Source organism: Vulpes vulpes, chromosome 9, assembly GCF_048418805.1.
Source record: "Vulpes vulpes isolate BD-2025 chromosome 9, VulVul3, whole genome shotgun sequence".
Taxonomy (NCBI): Eukaryota; Metazoa; Chordata; class Mammalia; order Carnivora; family Canidae; genus Vulpes; species Vulpes vulpes.
The window spans coordinates 109,499,560-109,526,448 of NC_132788.1; the positions used below are offsets into that span (position 1 = coordinate 109,499,560).

The 26,889-nt window shown below is 63.8% G+C and overlaps 1 protein-coding gene and 2 long non-coding RNA genes across 4 annotated transcripts; 1 reads left to right on the plus strand and 2 right to left on the minus strand.

The window, feature by feature from the left end:
- Positions 1–338: 338 nt before the first annotated feature.
- LOC140593999 (uncharacterized) lies at positions 339–2,570 on the minus strand. The gene is made up of 2 exons (XR_011994554.1): positions 2,526–2,570; positions 339–481 (listed from the first exon to the last, which is right to left on the minus strand). It is a non-coding gene; the product is annotated as an uncharacterized lncRNA (long non-coding RNA).
- On the plus strand, positions 1,893–25,635 carry SHC2 (SHC adaptor protein 2). Of its 2 annotated transcripts, XM_072722086.1 has the most exons (13): positions 1,901–2,416; positions 12,090–12,160; positions 13,587–13,647; positions 14,099–14,218; positions 15,482–15,535; positions 15,693–15,744; positions 15,824–15,950; positions 16,728–16,881; positions 17,469–17,532; positions 19,455–19,598; positions 21,334–21,644; positions 23,631–23,764; positions 25,193–25,635. In XM_072722086.1, the coding sequence occupies exons 1-12, from the start codon at positions 1,928–1,930 to the stop codon at positions 23,757–23,759; spliced, it is 1,776 nt and encodes a 591-aa protein (XP_072578187.1). In that variant the 5' UTR covers positions 1,901–1,927; the 3' UTR covers positions 23,760–23,764; positions 25,193–25,635. The 2 variants fall into 2 exon arrangements, with proteins under 2 accessions (XP_072578188.1, XP_072578187.1); XM_072722087.1 differs by lacking the exon at positions 23,631–23,764 and having other exon boundaries at positions 1,893–2,416; positions 25,193–25,496.
- Positions 17,950–20,683, minus strand: LOC140593998 (uncharacterized). The gene is made up of 3 exons (XR_011994553.1): positions 20,481–20,683; positions 18,941–19,160; positions 17,950–18,837 (listed from the first exon to the last, which is right to left on the minus strand). It is a non-coding gene; the product is annotated as an uncharacterized lncRNA (long non-coding RNA).
- Positions 25,636–26,889: the final 1,254 nt, after the last annotated feature.

Below are 26,889 nucleotides of genomic sequence, written 5' to 3' on the forward strand. Positions count from 1 at the left end.
CTGTGGCGCAAGAGCTGTTGGCGTCGCGCACGGGAGCTCATTTAACCCCGAGTCCACAGCAAAGGAAGGAGGCTCAACGCTGCTCTGGAGAGCCAGACCCCCCGGTTCTGCAGCCGCTGGGGGGCCGCATGGGACCAGAGGAGGGATCTGGGGCTGGCAAGGCCAGAGGTAGAGCCAGGGCTTTGAAGCGGGGAAGCCCGGGAGGCTTCTTGGAAGCGGGGACCTTGAAGCTGGGTATTGAGGGGTGGATAAGAGTCTAGCGCGTTCTAACCCCCTTCAGTGGGCGCCCCCGCGCTTCAGCCGCCACCGAGAAGGATCATCTAAGCTTCACAGCAGCGCAGGACACCGTGGATGTTTACCGAGAGAAAATGGGGCTTTGAAGAGATTGGACGTTTGCCCGAGGGCGCACTGTGAGCCCTTGTGTCCCTCTGATGCCAGGATTTGAATCTTGGCCATCGGGCTCCGTTCCCGCCATTCTTTCCTGGGGACAGGAAGGAAACACACGGATGGTGTCATGTGACCGAGCCTCCTGTGTGATAAGCGCAGGCCTTCTAAACCCCTGACCCAGAAAGACCCTGACCCAGGAGCTTGGGAGGGACAGCCTGCGGCCACCAGGAGGTGGCCCAAGGGGTGGCAGCTCAGGCACGGCCCTGAGGGGTCCTGAGACGCGTGACCCTTGCTCTGTCTCTCTCCCCCAGCCTGGAACTGCCCCACTGGAACATGCAGCCCTTTACCCAACTGGGTGGACACCCTGGGGACCCCTACACACACCTGCACCCCTCAGGAGAGCCCCACGCCCTCCCTGCCTGCCCACACGTGTTCAGACCTGCCCAGATACACAGACAAGCTGACTCTCATAGGGTCCATGGGGACATGGGGACACTACACACACATCCACAGGGGGCTGCACCCCCACACCACCCCGCCCCCTGCAGCCCCAAAGGACACGCCCGCTCGCTGTATGCCAGCTCCTCCCGACCCTGCAGATGCTCCAGAGCCCCCGCACCCCCGCCCCGACTCGGGCAGGCTTGGGGCGGCACCACCGACCCCAGCCCCACCCCGGCGTCGGCCAATCCGCCGCCAGGCCCTCCCCCGCTCCGCCGCGACCGCCAGGCCGTGATCTCATTCCTCTGATTTATCGATCCGGCTCCAGGCAGCCTCGCGCCTCCCTCCCCACCTGCCCGCGCCCGGCCCCCTCCCTTTGTTTCCCGGCAGTCGGCCGCACCCCAGGCGGGGGAGGGAGGGGGGACCTGTCGGGCCGAGCGGGGGGGGGGGGGGTGCTGGGCCCTGCATCCCGGGCATCGGGAATGCACCTGCGAGGTGTGGGTGTGGGTCGCAGCGGGAGGGCGAGGCCCGAGAGCTCCCCAGAGCTGGCGGGGGCGCCCCGGATCCGAAGCCCCGGGAAGAGCAGCAGCAGCAGCAGCAGGGGAGGGGGGCGCGGCTGCAGCTTCGCCCCGAGTCCCAGCCGGCGCGCCCCCGCTGCCGGGTACCAGCCTCCCTCGCGCCCCCCCCCCCCGGCCTCAGTTTCCCCATCCGCAACGGGCAGGGCGCACTCCGCCCCTGGGGCACGCTGCGGGGGGAGGGGCCTGCCCCGCTCAGCACCCCCTTTCCAGGCCTCGCTTTTCGGCTCAGTCGAAAACGGGCCAAGGCAGGTGATGTCCCCCCATCCCCCCCCCCCGTCCTGCCAGGAATTCGGGCTGCAACCTCGCTGCGCCCCGGGCGCGCCTCAGTTTCCCCAGCCGCCCGGGGCCCGGGTCCCAGGGGCGCAGCCCCCCGCGGCTGCGCGCTGGGCCGGGCGGATGACATCACCGGGCCGGGGGCGGGGAGGGGGCGGGAGGGAGCGGGCCGGGGAGGGCCGCGGAGGGCCGGGGAGGGCCGCCTCCGCGCCAGGCGCAGCGCCCGGCGGGCTGGGTCGGCGGCCGCGGCCATGACGCAGGGTCCGGGCGGGCGCACGCCCCCCGCGCCCCCCGCGCCCCCGGAGCCCGAGGCGCCCACCACCTTCTGCGCGCTGCTGCCGCGCATGCCGCAGTGGAAGTTCGCCGCCCCCGCGGGCTTCCTGGGCCGGGGCCCGGCGGCGGCGCGCACGGCCGGGGGCGCGGGGGGCGCGGGGGGCGCGGGGGGCGCCGACCCGCAGCCCGAGGAGGCCGCGCCCGGGGGCGTCCCCGCGCTGGCGGCCGCCGTCCTGGGCGCCTGCGAGCCCCGCTGCGCCGCGCCGTGTCCGCTGCCCGCGCTCAGCCGCTGCCGGGCCGCGGGGGCGCGGGGGCCGCGGGGCGCGCGGGGGGGCGCGGGGCCCCCGGACGCCGCCGCCGCCGCCGCCGAGTGGATCCGCAAGGGCAGCTTCATCCACAAGCCGGCGCACGGCTGGCTGCACCCCGACGCCAGGGTCCTGGGGCCCGGGGTCTCCTACATCGTGCGGGTGAGTGCGGCGGCGGCATCCCCGGGCTCCCTCCCGCACTCCCGGCCCGGGCGCCCCTCCCCATCCTCGCTGCGCCCCCGCCCCCGCCCCCGGGATGCCGGACCCCCACCTCCGGCCTGCGCAGCGCTGGCCGCCCCCAGCCCGAGGCGCGGGGGTCACGGTTCCCACGGCGTCACGTGGGGAGGGCGGGGAGAGGCGGCAGGTGGGTGGGGGACGCGCATGCGCAGCGCGGACCCGCGGCTCGGCCTGGGCGCGCGGGGGGGGGGGGGGGGGGGGCGCGCATCCCGACGCCGGGACCGGGCCTCAGCCGAGCTGGGGAGCGCAGGCCCGGGCCGCCCTGGAGAGGGGCCGGGGCGCGGAGGGGGGGAGGGGCCTGCCGTGCGCTTCCTCGGGAGCAGTCGGACCAATAGAACAGGTGTCACCTGTACGGGCGACTCTAAACCCTCTAAACCGTTACCTTCTCCACTCGAACACCCCCCCCCCCCCTTGTGCGTGGGTTCAGGTGCCGGTGCGCGTCCCAGGGCGCCCGTCCTCCCGCACCTGCAGCTCACTGCTCCGTCGGAGGACCCGCCCGCGACACCTGTCATCCAGCCTCTGGACGCATGCACACCCCCTCGGGGGCCTCTGGGGCCAGGACCTTGGAAGTTACCATGTTTGCATTTGGTTATGTGTGTGTGTTCCCTGCACGAGTGTCCCAGACACGTCGTGTCCTTCCTCCCCCAGAGCTGGGTTCTGTGCTTTCTCCGCTGGATTCACATCCAGGGGGGGCCTGAGGATGGAGTCTTAGTTAGAAATAGGGTCTTGGGGGATCCCTGGGTGGCTCAGCGGTTTAGCGCCTGCCTTTGGCCCAGAGCATGATCCTGGAGTCCCGGGATTGAGTCCCACATCGGGCTCCCTGCATGGAGCCTGCTTCTCCCTCTGCCTGTGTCTCTGCCTCTCTCTCTCTCTCTCTCTCTCTCTCTGTATCTATCATAAACAAACAAATAAATATTAAAAAAAGAGAAAGAAATAGGATCTTGGAGAAGTAATCAAGTTAAGGTGAGGTCATCCCGGAGTCCGGTGGCCCTAATGCAATGGCTGCTGTCTTTTCTGTTTTGGTTTTTTGAAAAAAGTATTTTATTTATTTATAAAGGTTTTATTTATTTATTCATGAGAGACACACACATAGCGAGAGAGACACAGGCAGAGAGACAAGCAGGCTCCATGCAGGGAGCCCAAGGCAGGACTCAATCCCGGGTCTCCAGGGTCACGGCCTGGGCTGAAGGCAGCGCTAAACCGCTGAGCCACCCGGGGCTGCCCAGAGTGGGGTCTTTTAAACCCTGGCTGGGCTCAGGATGGGCTTTGTAGCAAGAGTGCGTCGTGGATGCTGCTGTGAACCTTGCAGGGCGAGCCCTAGCTGCCCCTTGGCCTGGGTGCAGGTGCTCTAGAATTGTCCAGAATTGAGATGCTTAGGTTGTGGGGTGCAGGCTGTTGGGTTATTCCAGTGATCGTGACCTTTTTTGGCCAATGCAGCCAATATCTAGTGCATGCCCACCCTGCCAGGCACTGACGACCGGGTAGGAAATGAGAAGGTCTGGTCCCTGCTTTTATAGGGCTTAGATTCTGGAGGGAAGCATTGACGGTAAGTAAATAAGAGAACAAATAAATGATGGATATTGGCAGGCGCTAAATTAAAATGCAGAAATTAAAGTGACGGGTTGAGCGCTGGGTGTTATTCTATATGTTGGCAAATTGAACACCAATAAAAAAAAAAAAAAGAAATTAAAGTGATGCCAGAGGCAGAGACTGGGGGGTTACTTCAGCCGGGGAAGTCGGGGAAGGCATCCCTTAGGAGATGACATTTAAACTGAGAGCTGAAGCCATGAGGCCCCAGACACGAGGCAACTGGGGAAAGAGAGGTCCGGGTGGGGGCATAGCATGTGCAAAGGCCCAGTGGCAGGGAATGAGCTTGGCATGTTCGGGTTACAGGACCCATGTGTCTGGAACTTATGACCAGTCCTGCCCACATCTGGGTTTAGCCCCGGGAGGCCCATGGGGGGCTCCTGACCCCAGACCTAAGGGGGTACATCGGTGTCACACGTGGGTAATTTGTGGAAGTGGCGAGGGGAAGCTGACACTGGCGGACGCGCCCACGGACTTCGCAGCCCCTGGACCGATCCCTGTTGTAGGTGAGAGGGCGGCACCCGGGCCAGCAGAGGTGGACGCACATCACAGTAGGTCAGCGTGGATGGTCCCCATGGCCCGGGGCCCACCCATCTCCCGGGATCCCTCCCCCACCCAGACTGGCAGCCTCCAGGTGAAGGGAGGCCATTGTCTCATGTGAGAAGAGACCCCGGGGGCAGCCGTGTGGCCGCGTAACCCAGCAGCCCAATGACCTCGGCGTGGATCCGGGCTCTCCCCATCCGCATTGGGGTGAAGAGCGTCCCCCCCAAATCCGCGTCCACTTGGAACCTCAGAACGTGATGGGTCCGGAAATGGGGTCTTTGCAGATGTAATGAATTAAGGGGAGACGAGGTCAGGCTGGAGGACAAGGCCCGAATCCAGTGTGTCCCTCGAAGCTGCGTGAGGACATGGAGCGGAGGGCGGGAGGATAGAGTGAGCTGGCTGCATGTGGGGGACCGCGGGGACCTCCCCGGAGCCTCGGGGGGAGCCCGCCTGCGCCGACACCCGCCCCTCAGACCCCGTCCCCGGCCGCGACAGCGTGCCTCGGCGGCTCCCGGCTGCCCCATCGGGGCTGTTCCCGCCGCCCCGGGCCGCCAGCACCCCAGAGCCCCCCCCCTGCACTAGAGAGCCCTCCTCTGGGGGCCTCGCATGACTACGGGAACCCGTCCACGGCCGCCCAGCAGCCTCTCCCCACGTCTTGCTGGCCGGGCGCATGTCCGGTGACTGCTGAAGCCGTGTGATGAACCCACATGGTCCCTGCCCAGAGGACTTCCTGAGGCTGTGGAACGTTCTAGGTCTCCACTGTCCCGCGTGGTCGGCACGTGCCGCCACGGGGCCCTTGAAGTGTGGCCAGTGTGGCCAGCGAGCTAAACCGTGATCTTACTTGATTTTATTTATTTATTTATTTTTTAATTTTAATTTTTATTTTTTTCTTATTTTTTTTTCTTATTTTTTTTCTTACTTGATTTTAAATCCAATCCCAGCGGTCATGTGCGGCCCCGCCTGCCCGCGGGACGAGGGCTCGGCTGCTCCCTGGCCTCGGCCTTCGGCGGAGGGGAGGGTGCGAACGGAGGGAACCCGCCCCGCGGACTCCCCGGGATCTGTGTGCGGCGCTGGGGGCCCCGGTCCCGCTCCCTCTTCCAAGATCGTCTGGGGACCAGCAGCTCAAGACAACTGCTCGCAGGGCCATGGGATCAAGCGCAGCCTACACGCAGTCAGCCTTCCACCCGGCGTGATTCCGCACACGCCCGTCGCCCCCCCACGTTGATTTCCCCCGAGAGTCGATCTGCTGTAATTGAGCAGCGACCACAAGGAGACGCACAAGGACCTGGCGTGTGCGTGAGCAGGGGCAGGTGTGGCAGGTGTGGGGACGGCGGAAGCTGCCGCGGTCCAGGGCTGCTGCGGGCCCTGCAGGTGCCCTGCCCCTCTGCCGTCGGGGGCGGTGCCCGGGAAAGTCGCAGCCGCCCGGAATAAAGCCTCCTGCCAACCTGCGTGATGGTTCCAGGACATTCAGGGTGTATTTGAGAGCATCCTGGCCCCGCCGTCACACACGTTTCCCAAAGACGTAAAAGCTGGGACTCAAATAGGTATTTGCACCCCCGTCTTCACGGCAGCACGAGTCACAGCAGCCAGGACGGGGAAGCACCTGGTGTCCACACTCAGCGTGGCCTGTCCACACCGGGACACGACCCGGCCTCGGGGAGGAAGGGCCCTGACACCTGCCCCCACGTGGACGGACCCTGAGGACACCGGGCTCAGGGAGGGGACCCAGACCCAGGAGGATGCCTCCTGCAGGACCCCACTCCCAGGAGGTCCCCAGAGGAGGCCCGTCCACAGGGACAGAGGAGGTGGTGGGAGCCGGGGCAGGGCGGGGAGCGGGGGGTCAGTGCTTCCTGGGGACGGGGTCTCCGTGAGGGGAGACGGAAGGTTCTGGAGACAGTGGTGGGGGTGGATGCAGGGTGGGGTGAGTGCGCTCTGTGCCCTAAGCTGTGCGCTAGGTGATCCTGCGGGGTCCCCCGGTGGGGTGTTCTGAGGTCCCCGGGGGCCTGGACCGTTGGCGTCCGGGTGACACTGCTCGTCCCAGAGGACGCAGCTTCTGAGAGCCCGCGCAGGTTACCCCGCGGCTGTCCCTGTCTGCCTGTGCTGTCTGCTCAGCCTTGGGTCCGGGCCGCGCTCTGGGCGGGAGGCACAGTGGCGGGCTGCATCTTCCCCTTTCAGCAAAGCGAGCGGCAGGGAGGGGTGCCCGTCCTGATGCCAGCTCTGGAAACCCGGGTCACTCGGTGTACTGGTAAGAGTGGAGCTCCCCCAAATCCACGTCCACTGGCATCTCAGAATGGGGCTTTATTTGGAAATAGGGTCTCTGCGGATATGATGTGGCGATCGTGAGGCCATCCCACAGCAGGGTGGGTGGTAAATATTTTTTTTTGGTTCTTTTTTAGCGAGAGAGCAGGGGGTGGGGCAGGGGGAGAGTCAGAGGGATGGGCAGGGAGAGGGGGCAAAGCAGACTCTCCAGGGAGCAGGAGCCCCACTTGGAGCTCGACCCCAGGACCTGACCGAGCCTCCCCGGGGCCCCCAATCATGTCAATCTAACACGACTGGTGTCCTAAGAGGAGCGAAGTGTAGACACAGGGGGGAAGCCGCGGCAGCTGGGGTGTGGGCCTGCAAGCCGGGTCCTTGGCCGCCAGCGTCAGGGAGTGCGGGGCGCAGGGAGCCGGCCCATGTGTGGTCTCCGGGAGGGGGGGGCAGGGGGCTGAGACCTGGTGAGGGGGTCGTCAGCTCCCCTTACCACTAGTTAGGGATCTGCGGGGTGTCCCTGTTAAGTCTTGGCCAGACCTTGAGGGATAAGGAACATCTAAGGCGTTGGGGGTCTCCGGTTCCCGGCAGGGTGCGCTCGGCACCTGTTGCCCCGTGGCCCGCCTGCCCCCCGCGTGGGGGTTAGTCTGTCCTGGAGCTTCTTTGGGGGGAAGACATGGGGGCTGTGCCCCCGTCCCGGTGCCCAACAGACGCCCAATGACTGGTCGCACGGATGGATGCTTCCCGGACGACGGGCTGTGTACTCGGGTCACGCGGAGGACTCTGTTAGGCCTCAAACCACAGGCCGATGGTAGTGACAGGATAGAAGTCGATACCATCACATTTGCACATTTGAATTGTACGATTCAGAGGTTTTTAGTACATTTGCAGGGTTATGAAAACCCTCGACATAATCTAATCCCAAATGTTCCATCTCCCCAAAAGGAAACCCCGGCCCCATCACCCCCATTCCCCCCCGGCCCCCAGCCCCCTCCCCGTGCGTGGACGAGCCCATCCTGCACATGTCACATGCGTGGACTCACACCCCGTGGGGCCTCCTGTGTCTGGTCCCCTCCGTAAGCGTCGTGTCCATCCCCGGGGCAGTGTGGGGGACACTTATAAATCAGCTCCTCCCTCGGGTGGGCTCGGGTTGCCTCAGGGGCTGCATATGCAAAAGGGAGGATGGGACACAGCATTTGGGGACCCCTCCCCCGACCTTCTGCGCCAGTGTCCTGGGGCGGCAGTAGCAAGTTCCCACGCACTGGGCCCCACGCAGCGAGTGTTCTTCGGGCTCGGGCTCTGGAGGCCGTGGGGCTGAGGCTGAGGGGCCGCAGGCCGGCTCTGGGGGCTCCCGGGAGGGTGGGGTGCAGGCTCTTGGCCCGGCAGGTGCGGGCAGCCTCGCCTTGCGGATCCATCGGTGCATCTTACTGGGACGCCCGTGCTGGATCCAGGCCCGTCTGGTGGCTCTGGGGGGTGCGTGGGGGCAAAGCCGGGGAGGCGGGGGCTCACCCACCACAGCTGTGCGGCCCAGGTCCCGCTCGCTGGCAGACCCAAGGCTCAAGTGGGCCTCTGAGCACCGCCCCCCACCCCTTCCATTTCAACATAAAATTCCAATTTCTTGTCCACATTTACAAATTAGAAGGTGTCACACAAAAGCCTTGGATGTCTGGCCTCTCTCGTAAAAGTCAGGTGTCTGGCGCCCTGGGCCCTCTGGCCGTGGAACGAGCAGCTTGCACCGTCCACGCTAGCTCGGGTGGTGCGGTGGTGAGGCTCTGGCCCTGGAGGGCCCGGTGCGAATCCCGTCGGCGGCCTCTGTGCCCTGACTCTCATCGAGCCTCCTTGGGCCTGCGTTTCCTACGAGGTGATGCCTGTCACTTGAGCGTGGGGACGTGGGTGCAGCGCAGGGAGAGAGGTGACGGATGCAGCACGCTGCGGGACGCGTGGGTGCGGATCAGCCGTGTGTGCGGGAGCCTCCGGCCGTCTGCTTGCCTCCCGCGCTGCGAGGCATCTGGGTTCGCAGTCCCTGTTCCCAGCCTTCGGGGCCGTCCCGGTGTGGCCCCTCCTGCGCCCACTCCCATCTCTCCAGGGCGGTCACGGCGTGCACCCCACCCTCCGTCCAGGCGGGGCGGGGGGCACCCTGGAGGACATCAGCCTCGCAGTTAGCGACACTGTGTGTTAGTTAGTGAGCCTGGGGGTGGTGTGGGAATCAGAAGCCCTCGCCCTGGGCCTAGAACGCCGGCCTGCACCCCACACACGCGTGCTCTGCTGGAGGCAGGATACCTGTGGGCAGCCGGCACCCCACCAAAGCTGTCCCCTCAGTGAGAAAATCCACTCCTGGAGCAAGGACCACCGCAAGTTCCCTTGAGGTCCTGCATGTCTACACATGCCTGGCATAGAGGCCATTCCTGTCCATCCGTCCATCCGTGTACCTGTTCACCTATCCATCTGTCCACCCATCCATCCATCATCCATTTGCCCACCCATCCGTCCATCCATCATCCATCCATCCATGGTCCATCCATCTGCCTGTCTCTCATCTATTCATCATCCATCCGCCCATCCTTCATCCATCTGCCCATCCTTCATCCATCCAACCACCCGTCCATCTATTGTCTATACATCCATCTACCCATCCATTATCCATCCATTACCCATCCATCCATCCAACCACCCATCTATCACCCATCTACCCACACATCCACCACCCATCCATCTAACCATCCATCCATCATCCATCCATTACCCATCCTTATGGTCATCCATCCGTCACCCATCTACCCACACATCCATCATCCATCCATCTAATCATCCATCATCCATCCATCCATCCATCCATCCATCCATCCGTCTAACCATCTGTCCAAGGGAAGGCAAGACAGATCTGTTCAGTCCCCTACTTAAAAGTCTCCCATGGCTCCCCAGCTTACCCAGCATACCCAGCCCTAGGGCCCTATAGCCTCCTTGGTCCCACCTTGTTATCTTTCTTTGCTCCTTGATTCTCTGCTCTAGCTCTACGGGAGCGAGTCTGTGATGTCTCCATGTTTGTTCTCACTTCTGGGCCTTGTACCGGCCATTCCCTTGGCCTGGGTCTTTTCTTGGCTGGGAAGAGTCGTACTCCTCCTCTGGTCACTATCTCCGTTAGCAGTCACCATGTAACAAGTCACCCTGCAATTTAGCACAGGACAATAGCACTTATTATTTCTTGTGGTTCTCTGGGTCAGCGGGGGCTGAACGGGCTCTTCATTCACACGGCATTTGGCCGGTGTCACCTGGGATGACGGGGATGGGCCACGTGTCTGAGACCAGTGAGGGGATGAGCTCCAGGGCACAAGCGCCTTGTAGACCCCGTCTGTGGCAACTCTGCTGACAACGCATTGGCGTTGTGTGAGCATTCACACGCTCACGATGCACGCAAACAAGTCCTGTGGTCAACCCAACGGCTCGGAAGGGGGAGGAATGACTTGCGACCATGTTTACCGTCTGTCAGTGACGTACGGTTTCTCTCCCAGAAGCAGCCACTGTACTCGTGCAAACACACACGCGCTGCGTATACATGTGCATGTGCACAAGCTCCTCCTTGACCCCTTGTCCGCATGAATGGTGACTCACCATGACCTCTACCCTATACCTTGTTCTTGCTACTTAATGACATACCTTGGAGACAATTTCGTATAAACGCATAAAAAAATTCTGGTCTTTTCTTTTTACAAATGCGTACTCTTCCATTCCAAGAACCGTGATTTGCTTATATTTAGCAAGAATACAGGGCACCCCGTTAAATTAAAAGTTCCAATAAACTCCAGTGATTTTTGGTGTAAGTGTGTCACATGCCCTACTTGGGACATACTTATACTAAGGAAACAGTCATTGTTTAGCGGCAATTCTGATTGAACTGCGGTCACATGTGGAGTCTCACAATCCTGGATGTGTTGAGTTTTAGGGTGTCCCTAATTTCTTGCTGATTTGTTCAGTGCTGCAGGCCCCAGTGGGAAGGGAGGGTGTGTGCGAAAGGGCGTACCTGAGGGGGACAGAGGGATGTGGGACTCCCAGAGCAGGGCCAGCCGGAGGAGTGGGCGGGTGCTGATCCCCTGGGGCAGCAAACACCTGCCCACGTGTCCCCGTGCAGTCCTGCAGGCTGCGAGCCCTGTGGAGAGGGTGAGACACGGTGGCTTTGCACACACGGGCAGCCCCTGGGCTGGTGTATCTGTGGCAAAAAGTCCTACAAATGGAGTTTCAAGGTCAAAGTGTGTGTGCATTTGTGATTTTTCAAACATTGAGGTGACATTTACAACCAAGTTAACCACGAACCACTTTATTTCATTTCATTGTAAGTAAAGTCGGGGCCCAACGTGGGGCTTGAGCTCAGGACCCTGAGACCAAAAGTGGCATGCTCCACCGGCTGAGCCAGCCGGATGCCCCAACCATCAACCACTTTAAAGTGTACATATGACTTAATGGTATTTAGTACCTTCACAAAGTTGTGCAGCCATCGCCACTGTCTAGTTCCAGAACGTTCCGTCACCCCAGAAGAAACCTGTCCCCATTAGCCATCATCCCGCGTGTTCCCGCAGCACATAGATGCCAGCTGGAAGGAGGCCGTGGGCCTAGCCTGGTCCCTGCCCTCCCCTAGCAGTAGTTGAGGGTCCACCGTCCCCCAGCGTCATCTTGGAGGCCCCGATGTCCCTTTCTGTGGGGGATGGTGGCCTCGGCAGCGGTTGACCCGCTTTGCCTGGAAGGGGTCAGGTAGTCGATGTGCAGGGGCCTCATGGACCAGGCACTGTCCTCCCCGCCCCTGCATGCCCCGTGCTGGGCCTCGGGGCTGCGGTGGTGAGCAGGAGCGTCGCCCCCCGGGTGGAACAGAAAGGGAGAACAAACAGCAGATGAAACCAATAGCGCCCTGGGCCTGGAGGGGTCCCCCAGTCCCATGCGGCAGCCTGCGTAGCGCCGGGGGTGGGGGCAGCTCAGAGGAGGCGACGCTGAGCCTCGAGATGGGGAAGGAATCGGTCCATGAGCCGGTGGGGAAAGGGAGCAGCAGGGAGACAGCAGGTGCAAAGGGCCTGAGGCAGCAGGGCCGGCCATTGCGGGGGGGGGGCGGGGGCAGGAGAAGAGAGTGAAGCGGGCGCTTGAGGAAGGCCTGGGCTCACCTGCCGCCTGGCGCGGGCTCCCGGCGGGTGCTCGGGGCCTGCCTGCTAACCGCCGGTCTCTCCTCCCCCCGCAGTACATGGGCTGCATCGAAGTCCTCCGCTCCATGCGCTCTCTGGATTTTAACACTCGCACCCAGGTGACCAGGTGAGCCTTTGACGCCGGCTGCTGTGGGGCCAGGGGCTGGGGGCAGCTGGGGGAGGGCCGATGTGACACTCTGGAGGGGCGGCAGCCCCAGGCTCAGACAGCTTGTGAGGGGAACCCGGGGTGGTGGGTGCTGTGACAGTCCCTCCTGCCTCACAGCCTAGGGGACGGTGCGGCCTGCGGGGGGGGACGTGGTGACCGAGCCTGTGTCCTGCCCTTCGGGAGCTCCTGCTCCCCAGACCCGGGACTGTGTACCTGGTCCTCGCCGTGTGTGGGTCCATGGGGACGGCTCAGCATGTCGTGGGATGGGACCCCCTGTGTGGGCTGCCCCCCAGGGGTGGCCCAGGTCACGGTGGGACGGCAGGTCTGTGGATGCGCTGATGCTCTGAGCTGCCGCGATCGAGGCGTGAAGAGTCATGGGTCCGACCAGGGCAGGAGGGTCGTCCGTCGGTTCGTTGCAGACGTGAAGACACCCTTTGACACGAGCACAGCATTCACACGCTCACGATGCACGATTCTGGGTGTTTTGGTTTTATCGCAGAATTGTGCAGCCGCTCCCTCCCTGATTCCAGAACATTCCATCTCCCCAAAAGGCAACCCTGTCCCCCCCAATCCCCTTCCCAGCCCCCTCCCAGAGCATGGACGAGCCCATCCTGCACATGTCGCACGCGTGGACTCCCACCCCGTGGGGCCTCCTGTATCTGGTCCCCTCCCTGAGTGTCGGGGGCCTCGCTCCTGCTCAAGGCTGGGACGTGCCCATGGGGGGGGACGTGCTATGTCTGTTCACCAGTCGACGGACACCTGAGTGGCTTCTGCCCTTGGGTGATCCCGTGACCTGTGTCGCTGTGAACAGGCCTGTGCAGGCCTCGTGTGCACGTGCGTGTCGCGGGCGTGCACGTGGGTGCAGGTGTGTGCGACTCCGTCTTGCCGCCCAAGGGGCCCCGGGACCCGGTGCACAGGGCCGCCTGCCGGGGTGAGGCTCCCACTGCTGCTTCCAGCGGTTTCGAGGGGCCGGGCAGGCTCAGCCTCAGGGCCCGGAGGTGTCGCGCCCTCGGGGACCAGCAGTTCCACAGTCTCGTCCTGTGGTCTGGGGGTCGCCCGCTCGGGCCTCGGATGGGGCTCTGGACTGTGGCCGCGAGCATCGTGGGGTGCAGGCTCCAGGGCTGGGCGGGTCTCCCCGAATCGGGGCCCTGTGGCTCCGAGTTGGGCTGTGGCCCGGGAGGCGCTGGTCCCTGCGGGGGTGGGGGCGGGGGCGGGGGCGGGGGCCGGTGCCGCCAGGGGCCGTGGGGGTGGGGGGCTCCGTCCCTCCTCTTCTCTCTCCAGGACCCTCCTTCCCTGGTCTGTGGCTTCTGACCCCCACACCCTCCGAGCGCTTGCCTGCTCCCCGCCCCCCAGCTCGCTAAAGCCCCTTCCTTGCTCCCCCTCACAGGGAAGCCATCAACCGGCTCCACGAGGCGGTGCCTGGCGTCCGGGGCTCCTGGAAGAAGAAGGTGGGAGAGGGGCTCGCGGGCCTTGCGGGTCGCTGGTGGGCGTGGGAGGGGCCGGTGGGCGTGGCTGGGGCATGGGAGGGGCCGGTGGGCGTGGCTGGGTGGGGGATGCTGGTGGGCGTGGCTGGGTGGGGGGGGCGCTGGTGGGCGTGGCTGGGTGGGGATGCTGGTGGGCGTGGCTGGGTGGGGGAGGGGCGCTGGTGGGCGTGGGAGGGGCCGGTGGGCGTGGCTGGGTGGGGGATGCTGGTGGGCGTGGCCGGGGCGCTGGCGGGCGTGGCTGGGGCGTGGGAGGGGCGCTTGTGGGCGTGGCTGGGGTGGGGCGTGGCGCTGGTGGGCGTGGCTGGGGCGCGGGAGGGGCGCGGGAGGGGCGCGGGAGGGGCGCTCCCGGACCCCCCCAGCCAGCCCCCTGCAGCCCCCCTTCCCCAGGCTCAGCACTGCCCTCCCCCGTCCCCAGGCCCCCAACAAGGCGCTGGCCTCCATCCTGGGCAAGAGCAACCTGCGCTTCGCCGGCATGAGCATCGCCGTGAGCATCTCCACGGACGGCCTCAACCTCTCCGTGCCCGCCACGCGCCAGGTAGGTGCCGCGGGGGTCGTCAGCCCCACGCGGGCGGGCCGGGGCCGGTGGGCACAGCGCTGGGCGTGGTGTCACGTGCTCACCTGGACACCTGCCGAGACCCACCCTGAGCCGGAGCCGGGCCGCCTCATGATGCCCAGAGTTGGGTGAGTGGGGGGGGGTGCGGCTGAACCCCACAGTAGAGAGCGGCCCGCACCAGGCTCGCCGTGCCCGGGATGAGAGCCCTGCCATGGAATCTCCTGGTGGACAAACCAGCAAAATATCATTGCACAAAGAAGGGATAATTATAAATTCCAAAAAGCCCCGAGAGGCCAGGCGAGGGTTGTTATAGGTGTGCACAGGGCTCTGTAACCGAGCAGGGGTGGGGTGGAGGGCTTCCTGGAGGCGGTGGGGCTACCTCTGAGGGAGGAAGTGAGCAGAGGACATTCTAGGCAGAGGTCACTCCGTCGGGAGACAGAGCTGGAGGGGTCAGTGAGGCTCATGGGGAGAAGCTGGGATGTGTCCAGACAGTGCCGTGACCCTGGGAAGTGCTGTGACATGTGGCTGTGAAGGTGCAAAGGAGGGAGCCCGTGCGGGGGCCTCAGCTGCTGTGTGGCTCGTGCAGCAACGGGTCCACTCAGGGGCTGGCGAATGGTGCAGGCACACAAATGACCTTGGAAACAAGTGTGCAAATGTGCACACCAAGCAAGTCTGCAATGAGTGAATATGTGTGTGAGTGCACAAATGCAAATGAGCAAGTGAATAAATGAGCATGCAAATGAGCAAGTGAATAAATGAGCATGCAAATAAGCAAGTTAATAAAAATGAGCATGCAAACGAGCACACGGGGCGGTGTGCAGACTGGGGCCTCTGGCAGGTCTCACCCCTGCATGGCTCCACTGGGTGTGCCAGGTGAGTGTGCCACACCTCAGTGTCCGTGTGAGTGGACATGAGGCCCGAAGCGCGATGTGCCAGGGTGTGAAGACAGGCTCGAGTGTGTCTGGGGGTCGGTGGCACTGGTTGTGTCTCTGGGCATTCAACGTGGGAGGCCCTGTGCGTGGGTCTGAGTGAGTCCCTGTGTGTGTGTGTCCGGGCCTCGGGAGTGTGCATGTGTGAGGCTGGCTGTGGCCTCCGCACTCGGCCCGGGAGGGGGCTCCCCACCCCGCCGCCCTCCTGGTCCCCGGTGCCCACTGCCCACTCCGCCCTCCCTGGGCCCTCCTTGCGGCCCTGGCCTAGTGAACAGCCGACCCGGCCCCGTGACTGCGCGTGTCTCTCTCTGGCCAGATCATTGCCAACCACCACATGCAGTCCATCTCCTTCGCGTCGGGCGGCGACACGGTAAGGCCGGGGCCGGGGGGGTGGACTTCTGGTTCCCTGTGTCCCCTGCAGCCTTGAGACCCTCTGCCCCCGTGGAGCTAGGCGAGGAGGCCGGGAAGCCCGGGCAGGCTGGCGCAGGGGGTCCGACTGACCCGGGTCACCCGTCCTCTCTCCCCAGGACATGACGGACTATGTGGCCTACGTAGCCAAGGATCCCATCAACCAGAGAGGTGAGGGCGGGCGGGGCGGGCGGGGTGGGGTGTGCCAGCCCGCACGGCCACACCAATGCTGCGTGACCTCCGTCCGCAGCCTGCCACATCCTGGAGTGCTGCGAGGGCCTCGCCCAGAGCATCATCAGCACCGTGGGCCAGGCCTTCGAGCTGCGCTTCAAGCAGTACCTGCACAGCCCGCCCAGGGTGGCGGTGCCCCCGGAGAGGTACCAGGCCCCTCCCCGCCTCCCGCTCCCCGCGCTCACCTCCGCCCTGGCTCTCAGCCGCCGTCCGGTTCCCGCACCTGTAAACCCAGATGAAAACCCGACCCCTAACCACCCCCCCCCCCCCCCCGCCCCCCGCCCGGCTGAGGCGAGGATTCAGGGCCCGTCGCGGCGGCTGTCATCTCCAGTCTGCACGGGGGTGGCCGGCGCGTCTGCGAAGGGCCCACAGTCAATGTTTTCGGCGACGTGGGCCAGACCACCTGTCTCGGCCGCGTGGCAAGAGCAGCCGTGGGGGCTGCTAGCGCTCGGCGGGCCCCGGGCCAGCCAGCCTTTATTTATAGACGCTAAATCTCGGATTTCGTGTCACTTTCCCGCGTCACCAGACATCGTTGTTCTCTGGACGTTCTCTGAATCGTTTCAAAGTTCTGTGGCTGAAAAGCGTAGAAAGCCCCCGCAGCTGTGGGCCAGGGGCCGGGTCGTACCTCAGCGGGCAGAAGGAGACCCCGTATGGAGTAAACACGCGTGTTAAGAATTCACACGTGCGTGACAAGGCACAGGAAGGGTTTGCAGAGAGACCCGGCGCCCCCGAGTCCCCTCCGCTCTGCCCGGCAGCCGCCTGCCCGTCCCGTGCCACCTGCACACCCGCCTCCTGGCCGGGGCCCCCAGCCCGGCTCGTCCCGCCCCCCGTGCAAGGCTCAGGCCACACACAGGCCCTTGGCCTCCCCAACCCTCCCTCCTGGCCCTGAGCGCGGGGCCTCCTGTGCTTGTGTGTGTGCGCAGGCTCACCAGGCCCGAGGAGTCGGCCTGGGGCGACGAGGACGAAGCGGACCACAATTACTACAACAGCATCCCAGGGAAGGAGCCGCCCCCGGGCGGGCTGGTGGACTCCAGGCTCGCCCTGGCCCAGCCCGGCGCCCTCGGGGCCCTCGGCCAGGTCAGCCCCGTGGGCCTCCTGGGGGCGGGGGGCTGCCAGGGTGGTCCTTGGGCCCCCAGCTTCTCCTGCTCCCTTCCCCGTGATACTAATGGAGGGTCCCTGCCTCCCCCACTTCCTTCCCCAAATCGCACAGATGCGTCCGGCCCCACGGCCGATCCGCGGTCACGACTCCCCGCCCCAGATGCTCGGGAGATTATGTCAGCGGTTTAATTGGGGCCGTGAGCCGAGCTCCCAGGGGTGGTCTCAAGAGTCCACAACGGGGAGACTGACCCTGTGGCCGGGAAAGCAGTGTCTGGGCTGGCCTCTGGAGGGTGAATAGGAGTTGCCTGGGCGAGCAGTGCAGGGAAGGGCACCCCAGCGGAGGGAACAGCGTGTGGCAGGAGCCGAGCGGGCAGCTGAGGCTGCAGCGGAGGCGAGTGGACAGACGGACAGACGAGGGCAGTTGCAGAGCCAGGGGCTGAGCAGGGCTGGGAGGCCTGGGAGCTGCCCTTTGTGTCTGACTTTTGTCTCCAGCCCCGCGGGGGGGGGGCTCGCCAGGCTGGGCAGGGGGCTTGCACCTGCAGGAGGACCCCCGCTTTCTGTTTCAGGGGGCAGCTCCTGCTCGACGGGATGCCCGCAGCCTGCCGTGGGACCTGGGCCCGTCAGGTGCTGGTAGGTGCCCCGGGGGCTCAGCTGCGGGCCCCTCCTCTTCTACCCGTGACCCGGTGCTCGCTCCCCAGGCTCCAGACTCGTTGCTTTGCATTTTGGGGGGAGCGATACTGCATTCCCGTGGTTCAAAATGCCAGCGCATAGAAAGGCGTTCAGCGACAAGTCCCGTCGGCCCGTCCACGTCCGGTCAGGCCACCACTGTCGTCGTTGCTAGCGTGCGTTACTTTTCCAGATTTTTCCATGTGCAGTCAAGCCAATTCAGTGCATGCAGCATCCGGCTCGCTCCTGCAGATGGTGCATCGTGTGCACACTCCCACCGTGCGTTCGCCACACGGCCGACCCCGCACCGGGGCCGGAGAAAGCGTGCAGTTGCCCTCCCGTCAGGTGTTTTTAACAAAATGATTCCGTTTTCAGCCCGTGAGCATTTTATCCTGTGACTCATCATTCAAAACGACACGAGGCTAGAATCCGCCTTGGGCCCGGCTCCCCTCCGGGACCTCACCCCCCCCACCCCCCGCTGCTCTTGATGGGCTCAGGGCCTCCGTGCTGAGCGAGCCGAGGCCGCCCTCCCAGGTGGCCGTGCCAGGCGCCTCGCCCACCCGCCTGCTGCGGCTGCCTGTTCCCTCCAGCCTCTCCAACACCTGCGCTGTGTTTGCTGCTATTTTCAATCTTCCCGAATCATCTGGGCATTTCGCTGCCACACGTCAGAACCCTCCCTGACTCCCAGCGCCGTGGTAAAAGAGCCCTTCTGTCACTGGGCAGCCACCGGGGCCCTGGTGCTGGGCCCACGGCCCCGTGTCACCCCTGAGTCCCGGGGCTCCCCAGCATCTCCCGGCCCGAGCCTCTGCGCATGCTCTTCCCCGCTCTCTAGCCAACGACGCCGGCAGCACACTCCTGCCCCAGCTCCCACGGCCTGGGATTCTCCGTCTGGACGCCTGCCGCCTGGGGTTTGTCCCTGTTACGCGGCCCCGGCCACGAGAGGCTGGGGCACCGGCCGTCCTCCGGGTGGGCCCAGGCTGCCACTCCTGTTGAGCCGGAACCCCTGCCGGACACTGTCCTGTGGGCTTAATGCCCCTGCTTGTAAAGGGGCAGCTCCGATTTTCCCCGTGTCACAGAGCAAGGGACTGGTCACGAGAGGTCCGCTCACGTGCCCGTGTCCGTGGACGGCAGGCGGAGTCGGCCTGTGAGCTCCCAAGTCCACGGGGAAGGACGAAGTGGGCATAGCAGGGACATTGCAAACTGTGTATTGGAATCATCGCTTCTGTGCCGGGACTACAAGTGGTGATGTTCAGAGATCCACAGACGGTTCTGGAAAAACACACAGGAGTTAACTTTGAACCTTGCAAAGAGGCTCAGCCTTGCTCAAAATAAGGGAAACGGGAGCTAATGTCCTCGTGGGGCCACGTCTCACCTCTCAGCCCCGCAGACACCCGGCACCTGCTCGGACGCCGCGGGGAGCGCCGGGGAACTGGGCACAGGTGGCCCGGTCGGGACCCCGCAGAAGCTGGGGCGCTGAGTGGACCCGAGGGACAAATCCCTCCAGGGATGACTTTTCCTGCGGGGGAGGCTTTTGAAGCACGGAAATGCTTCACACGCTCACAATTAACGTTCAAGAGAACAGGAAGGAACTCCTAAAATAGAACAGAAACGAGTGACCATGCGTCACGTGGGTGACGTGGATGACACGGTTACAGGCGGAGCAGTGTCATTGTTATTTTTCAGACGTGGGCGTTTCACACTCATGTAGGGATTTCTGCCGCCGGGCTGCCTGGGGGCAGCAGCCCTGCCAGTGTGGCGCCCAGCTGCCCCGCAGCCCCTGGGGACACGGCGGGGTGGTCAGCCACAGGGTGCTGCACGGCGTCTCTCCCCGGGGGCGCCGGGCGTGGGTGGCCCCCGCTGACTCCGCCGCTCTCCTGTGTTCCCAGGCCCACCGGGGGACGGTTACGTGCAGGCCGACGCCAGGGGCCCTAGAGACTACGAGGACCACCTGTACGTCAACACGCAGGGCCTGGACGCCCCGGAGCCCCCGCAGGCAGAGGACAGCCCCAAAAAGGATCTGTTTGACATGCGTACGTGGGTGGGCCCAGCCTGCTGCCCCTTGGGGCTTGGCAAGCTGGTGAGGGTGGCATGGGGACGAGTGCTTCCTCTGGGACTCCCCATCTGATGGTGGAGGCTCCAGGGCCCCCCTTCCTGGGACCCTGCAGTCTCTTAGGGGGTAAGCGAGTTTCCTCTCTAGTGTAAGGGGAGGGCGCTCTTCTCTATGAGACTCCCCCGTCTCCTGGGGGGCCTGGGCTCCTTCCCCCTGCCGGCCCCCCGCCCCCCCTCTGATGAGGGGCTTTAGCTGGCTCCTCCCTGGTTGGAGGACCTGGGCCCTAACCCTCCCACTGGGCTCGTCTCATGGAGGAGGCTTGCGTCCAGGGCACCCTCCTGATCCAACCACGCCGTCCTGTTCCGCCAGCGCGTCGGGGTCTTGGCCCGTGAGGGGTCGTTTCCCTCCCTCAGACACCCCCTAGTGGGAGATGCCCCGGATCCACCCAAGCCAGCTGGGAATTTCGGGCTTCACCGAGTCTGCAGAGCACCCCCAGCCCAACAGCCCAGTGTCTTAGCGCCAGCCGACCCGAGCTGTCCCTGCGGCAGCCGCCGCTGGCTCCTCACAGCCACCCTCACGCTGGCCGTCCCCTGGGGGTGACCAGATGGCCCAGCGACCCCGGCCAGGCTTCCCTTGAGAATTCTGGGCCGCCCCGGGCCGGCGGGTGGCAGGCTGAGGAGGACACGTGGCTTGGCCAGGCCTGGTCCCGTGTCCTGGCGGCTGGATGTCCAGCTGCGCCTGGACCACAGGATTCCCAAGGGGCAGGGGGTGGCAGGGCTGTAGGGGCCCCGGGGACGGCTGCTCAGGGCGGGTCGCCAGGGCGTCGGGGAGCCTGACCCGTGCGGCCCCGCATCCCACTTACGGCGAGGAGACCGGCTCAGAGAGGCGAGCGGCACGTCCGGGTGACACGTCCAGGTGACGCTGGTGCCTGGCGGGAGCCTCAGGAAGCCCCTGGGGACCCGCAGGGGCCTCCGGGACTGTAGGAGGCAGGCATGCATGGCTGGCGCGGGGGCTGCGTGTGGCAGGGGCTACACGACATGGGTGCCACAGACACTGGGCAGGAGGCTGCAGGGACGAGACAAGAAAAGTGTGTGTGCACGTTGTCGTCGCCTGTATGTGCCGCACAACCACCAGGACCCGACAGCGGTGAAGGAGAGCGGTGCACGGTTGGCGCCGCACAGCAGGCAGGCAGAGCACAGGCACACAGCACGCAGTGCACGCTCACCACACACACCCACAAGTGGACACGCAGCACACACACCCGCTCAGCACACACACCACCACACACCCACTCAGCAACGCTCCCACACAGTGCACACTCAGCACACACCCACTCCGCACACACTTCCACACAGTGCACACTCACCCACTCAGCACACACCTGCTCAACACAATGCACACACACACACACACTCAGCTCATGCTTCCACACAGTGCACACTCAGCACACACACCTACTCAGCACCCCCAGGTGCACACTCAGCACACACACCCACTCAGCACCCCCAGGTGCACACTCACACACTCCCACTCAGTGCACACAGCACACACACACCCACTCAGCACCCCCCAGGTGCACACTCAGCACACACCCAGTGAGGGCCTGCGGGCTCAGTGCAAGGTTCCCAGCGCAGACCCCTCCCCCTCCAGCCCTGCCCCCACGGGGCAGCTGCCCGCTCCTGCCTCCAGCGCCACGTCCTCGTCCTCGCCCGCAGGACCCTTCGAGGATGCTCTGAAGCTGCACGAGTGCTCTGCGGGGGCGGGCACGGCGGTGGCGCCCCTTCCCGTGGAGGATCAGTGGCCCAGCCCCCCCACCCGCCGGGCCCCCATCGCCCCCACGGAGGAGCAGCTGCGGCAGGAACCCTGGTACCATGGCCAGATGAGCCGGAGGGCGGCAGAGAAGCTGCTCCGAGCCGACGGGGACTTCCTGGTGCGCGACAGCGTCACTAACCCCGGGCAGTACGTCCTCACGGGCATGCACGCGGGGCAGCCCAAGCACCTGCTGCTGGTGGACCCAGAGGGCGTGGTAAGGGGCGGGGGCGTGGCCACAGCGGGAGGGGGCGGGGCCAGGGCGGACGGGGCGGGGCCGGGGCGGGCGGGGGCGGGGCCGGGGCGGGGCCAGGGCGGGCGTCCACCTCCACCTATAGGTTCAGGGAAGTCTGTCCCGGATTACAAAGCCGGCTGTTGACGGATTCTGTCCCCGTTTACTAGGTAATTTAGAATTACACAGTATTTCCCACTTTGTCAAGAATTTGGGAATCTATAAAGGAGTTCCCAAGTCAATACAGCATTTTGCGGGGTACAAAACCTTTTCCAATTTCAGGGCCTTTCAGGGTTTACAAAGGAGTATATCTGATGCCCTTTCCCCACCGTCTATAATCAGTGTGCATCCTACAAATATTGGTGCCTTGGATGAATATGACGTTTTCTTTTCCGGTGTATTTTAAAGCTCACAAAGCATGTTTCAATTTACAGGGAGTTCTAGGCTGTACAAGTTGCTAGATGCACACTTTCCCCTTGTTTTGACGTCTTTGAAGCCTGTGTGGGTTTTTTTTTTTTTTTTCTGTGTGGGTTTGTTTGTTTGTTTTTTGTTTTTTTAGCCTGTGTGTTTTTAACTCCGTCCTTGAACTGCATGATTCTTTCACTGTGGGTCCCCCTCCCCCCCCTCGTGGTAGATGAAATCATCCCGCACCTGACCGCTGCTTTGAGTCAATTTGAGCTTTGGTATTGTACAGCTCCTAAAGCATTTCAGGGTTTGCAAAGCATTTTTCAATTTGCAAGGAGTTCTAGGGTTTATGCAGCGTTTCCCAGCGTCCAAGAAGGGCCTTGGGTTCACAGTTATTTCCCAGGGGAAGGAGCTTGGGGGTGTTAGAGTCTTGCCAGAGTTTACCAAGTGCTGAGTCCCCAGAACCGCCCCCGGGGAGCTCGGTATGTTCTCCGTCTCCGTGTAGGTCACAGTCCGGGGGTGAGGTGGGGGGCCTGGCCTGGGGTGGGGGGCTGTTCTTTCCGTTCCCCTTGTGTCTGGCTCAGAGCTGCAATCTCTGGCCTGGCCTGTGAGGTCAGTACCCCCTGGACCCCCATTCCCTCTCTGCTAAGGGATCTACAGGACAGGACTGGCAATTCCTAAAGCTCCAGAAGCTTCAGAACTTCAAATTCTTTGTCCCAGTTCCAAAGAAGTAGAGGGTTTTGCCACGGGGCCTAGGAATGTGCGTTTGAAGCCTGCTCTCCGGATGTCTTGCGTCCAGTGAGCCCGCCTTGTCCAGGGACTAGCCGGCAGCGGGGCCAGCGGGCTACCGGCCCTGGTGCATCCAGTCGTAGCATGTGGTGATGCTAAGATTTTCTCGTTTCGAGATGCAGCAGATTGTTTTCCGTTAGGCGTCCCCGAGATTTCCTAGGGCTGCCCTGCCGAGTGACGGCCAACTGAGTGGTGTAAACGTCAGGAGAGTGTTGTTCCCCAGCTCCCGAGGCCGCAGGGCCGAGAGGCCGGCGCTGTAGGGCTGGCTCCTGCTGGGGCTCCCACGGAGGGCTCCGTCCAGGCTCTCCTGGCCCCCGAGGTGCGGGCAGCCCTTGGTGTCCCTGGGCTGTTGACGTGCCCCTCTGGTCGCTGCTGTGCCGGCTCTTACAAGGGCACCAGTCGCTGGCTTTGGGGCCTCCAGGACGAGCTCACCACAGGACTCTTCACTTAGTCACCTCTACAAAGACACTTTTTCCAAATAAGGTCGCATCCACAGGTGTCAGGGTTTGGGGCACAGACATGTCTTTTAGGGGCCTCCATTCAACTTGCGGCAGGAAGTGTGGCCCCCGCATCCTGTGCTTTCAGAGCCTGTGTCCCTACCTAACTCTGGAATTCTGAGTCTGACTCTGTGGTTGAACTGGAAGCTTCTGGGCCGGCGGTTCTCAGACTCGAGCCTGCATCAGACCCTCGGGGCGGGCCCTCGGGAGGCAGATTCCCCGTCAGCAGGCTGCCTACAAGCTCCCAGGGGCGCTGATGGTGAGGCCTCTGGCCCTGCAGGTGCGGACCAAGGATGTGCTCTTCGAGAGCATCAGCCACCTCATCGACTACCACCTGCAGAACGGGCAGCCCATCGTGGCCGCCGAAAGCGAGCTGCATCTGCGCGGGGTGGTCAAACGTGAGCCCTGAGCCAGGTGTGTGGTTGGCCCGCGCGCTCCCAGCGTTCACCCGTTCATCCAGTTCCTTTCTCATTTAAAAAAATTAAGCAGGAATTCACAAACTACTCAATCCACCCATTTAAAATGTGCCACTCAGTGGTTTTTAGCATGTTTAGAGATGCGCAATCATCCTCTACCTAATTCCAGAACATTCCATTGGCCCAAAAGGAAATCCTGTCCCCATTAACCATCAGCCCTCAGCCCCCCAACCCCCTTCCCCTCCCCCGGCCTTCCCAACCCCTCCCCATGCGTGGACGAGCCCGTCCTGGACGTGTCACACGCGTGGACTCGCACCCCCGGGGGCCTCCTGTGTCTGGTTCCCTCTCTGAGCGTCGTGGGCTCAGGGTTGGTCCCCGGGGCAGGGCATAAGGGCACCTCGCTCCTGCTCAGGCCTGGTGACGTGCCTGCACGTGGGTGGACACGTGTTTACCTGTTCACTCTCACGGGCATCTGGCTGTTTCCACTTTTTGGCTGTTACGATAATGCCACTCAGAACATGCACGTCCAGGTTTCTGTGTGAACGTGTTTTCCTTGCTCCCGGGTCTGTACCTGCGGGTGGAGTTGCTGAGGTGGTGACTCCGTGTTTAACTGCTGATGAGAAATCTCGGGAGGAGGTGGTGCTGCGCTGGAGGAGGGGCTAGCGTGGATGTTCGAGGAGACGTTGGGGGACATGAGAGGGGCACCTCGGCTTTTTGCTTTTGTTGCTGGGGAGCCGTGGGAGAGTTTTGAGCTGAGGAGGAATAAGCAGGTCTGGGTAATTCCAGCACCTTGTTGGTGAGAGACTGTGGCCTCCGGGGGAGGTGGGAGGTGGTTTAGGCGGAGAAGATGAGGCGGAGCAGGGGTGCATGAACTGTCTTGGGGAGCGGGAGCCGTGGGACCTGGCGTTTGGGAAGCCAGGAGCTGGGGGCCCAGCTGCGGAGGGAGGGGCTGCAAGGGGGGCCTGTGGAGCTTCCCCAAGGCTCAGCAGAGGAGTTTGTGGCCAGGTTGGCTGCTCTCCTGGCCCGTGGCAGCCCTGGAATGGTCTGCAGTGCCGCTGGGCCGTGTGATTGCACGCGTCGGGGTAAGACATGCTTCCCTTCTGTCCCCAAAGGGGTTTGTGACCTGGGAAGCAATGCCGATGGCGGTGCTAGTACGGTAGCACGGTGCTCAGCACCCCCTGAAGCTTCCTGAGCCCCAGGTGGTTCTGAGCATCTTCATTTTGCAGGAGGAGGAACAGCACAGAGGGGAAGGCACTGCCCCAGGTCGCACTGCAAGAGCGTGTGGAGCTGAGACCTCAGCCCGGCCCCTCGGCCCGAGGACCCTCGCTGGGCCCTGTAACCCGGGGAGCCCCTGAGCCTAGGTCCCTGCTCCTGCTGTGGCTGCTGCACAGCCCACCGCTGACGTCTCCGTCCCTTTCTTCCCCAGGTGATGGTTCTCGGCTCCCGTCCTGCTGCACAGATGCCCCCGTTGTGGCCTTAGGGCTCCTCAGCCTCTCTCCGGACTCTGGTCAGGCTAGAACCGCCGCTGTCTCTCCTTCCTCCGGTTGGGCCTCTGGATCTCCCTTCTTCAGCCGGCCCTGGGCTGGGTCAGCTAGGCCAAGAGATGGGGGCCCAAGACCCCTTCGTCCCGCTGACCCCTGCCTGCCTCCACCCTCTGCCTGGGGTGAGGCCGTCCATACCAAAGACAGAACCTCCTCTCACCTTTAAAGAAAATATACTACGGAAACGCAGCCCTCTCTCTCCGAGCCCTGGCCAGGGTCCCCGCGTGGCTCAGGAGGTTCCATCTCTTTGCCCGGGGGGGGGACCTCAGCTCACCTCCCTGCAGAGCTGGATTCCTGTGCTTGACCAGTTCAGTTTTCCCACCTGAAATATCAGTGCACAGTTGTCTTTTATGGGGAACAACTGAGGTGCTTTGGGCCCTCAGGCCAGGACACCCATGGGTGGTGAAGTGGGGGGTCTCAGGGCTCAGGCAGTGCCAGGCCCTGGTGGGGGTCGTCCTGAGGGCCCTGCCCTCCCGGCTGTCACCCTGGACTGGACGTCTGGGATCTCTGTAATCCCACGTGGGAAGGACCGTGAGGAAGCCAGCCCACCTGATGCTGGGGGGCCCTGGGGTTGGGAGGCCAAGGCACAGTTGTCACCCCCGCTTCCCTGGTGCTGGAGGGTGTGGGGAATGGAGCACGGGGAGTGGGCCTGTGTGTCCCTGGGGGGGCTCCCCCAGAACCCGGACGTCATCCGGACACCTCCACCACCCCCGGGAATGCACCCCCTCCTCTTAGACACCCCCCCCCCCCGTGCCTGGAAACACCGTGGTGTATCTCCGACACGCTGCAAGCCTCTGGTACAAGGCGCCCCGCATACCTGGCAGGCAGCTCCGTTTCCTCCTCCTCACTGCTCCCGACTTACCTGAATGTGGCCCGACTTCTCAGGTGTCCCCTCCTATCACCATCAGAGCCCATGCTCCAGACCTTCCCTCATGTGATTCCCGGGCTCTCCCTCCAGAGACCCCATCTCTGACGCTCCCAGAGGCCTTCCCAGCGGCTGCCCCCGCCCCGTGTCCCGCCCGCCGTCTGGCTCTCTCTGCAGCCAGCAGGCCCCGTCCCCTGCCCTGAGGGAGCCCAGAGAGTCTGGGGAGCCACAGCCACTCTGGTCTGTAACTGGGGGGGGGGGGCAGCTTTCAAAAAAGGCAGAGCCAGAGGGGACTCTGCCGCCGTGTGTCTTACTTTAGGAACGCGGAGACAGAGGCGCCCGTCCGTCCCTCTGTCTCTCCACGCATCCGCCGTCCATCTGTTATTCGTTCCCTTCACTGGTCCACCCGCCGCTCCCCCATCCTGATATCCGCTCTGTGCCTGCGTTGGGCTCCCCTCACCTGCCAGGACCTCGGCCAGGTGGATACCAAGGATGCAGCGGTGACCGGGACAGATCTGTCCTCATGCAGTTGATAGTCAAGGGACATGAATCAAATCACCGCTCGGCGTGTGATGACAACTCTGAAAGGGGGAGAGTCCTGCAACTTAGGGACCGCAGGAAATCCAGGAGGGTCTCTCTGAGGGAATGACCCAGGGGCTGTGATCTGGAGGATGAGAGGCCCAGGTGAGGAAGACCGAGTTCTAGGCAGAAGGAACA

Excerpts from the sequence above, each read along its gene's own strand:
- SHC2 (XM_072722086.1), top strand. The coding sequence starts at position 1,928 with ATGACGCAGGGTCCGGGCGGGCGCACGCCCCCCGCGCCCCCCGCGCCC. Across the intron at positions 12,161-13,586 it reads ACTCGCACCCAGGTGACCAG|GGAAGCCATCAACCGGCTCC; the intron begins GTGAGCCTTTGA and ends TCCCCCTCACAG. Across the intron at positions 14,219-15,481 it reads CCGTGCCCGCCACGCGCCAG|ATCATTGCCAACCACCACAT; the intron begins GTAGGTGCCGCG and ends CTCTCTGGCCAG.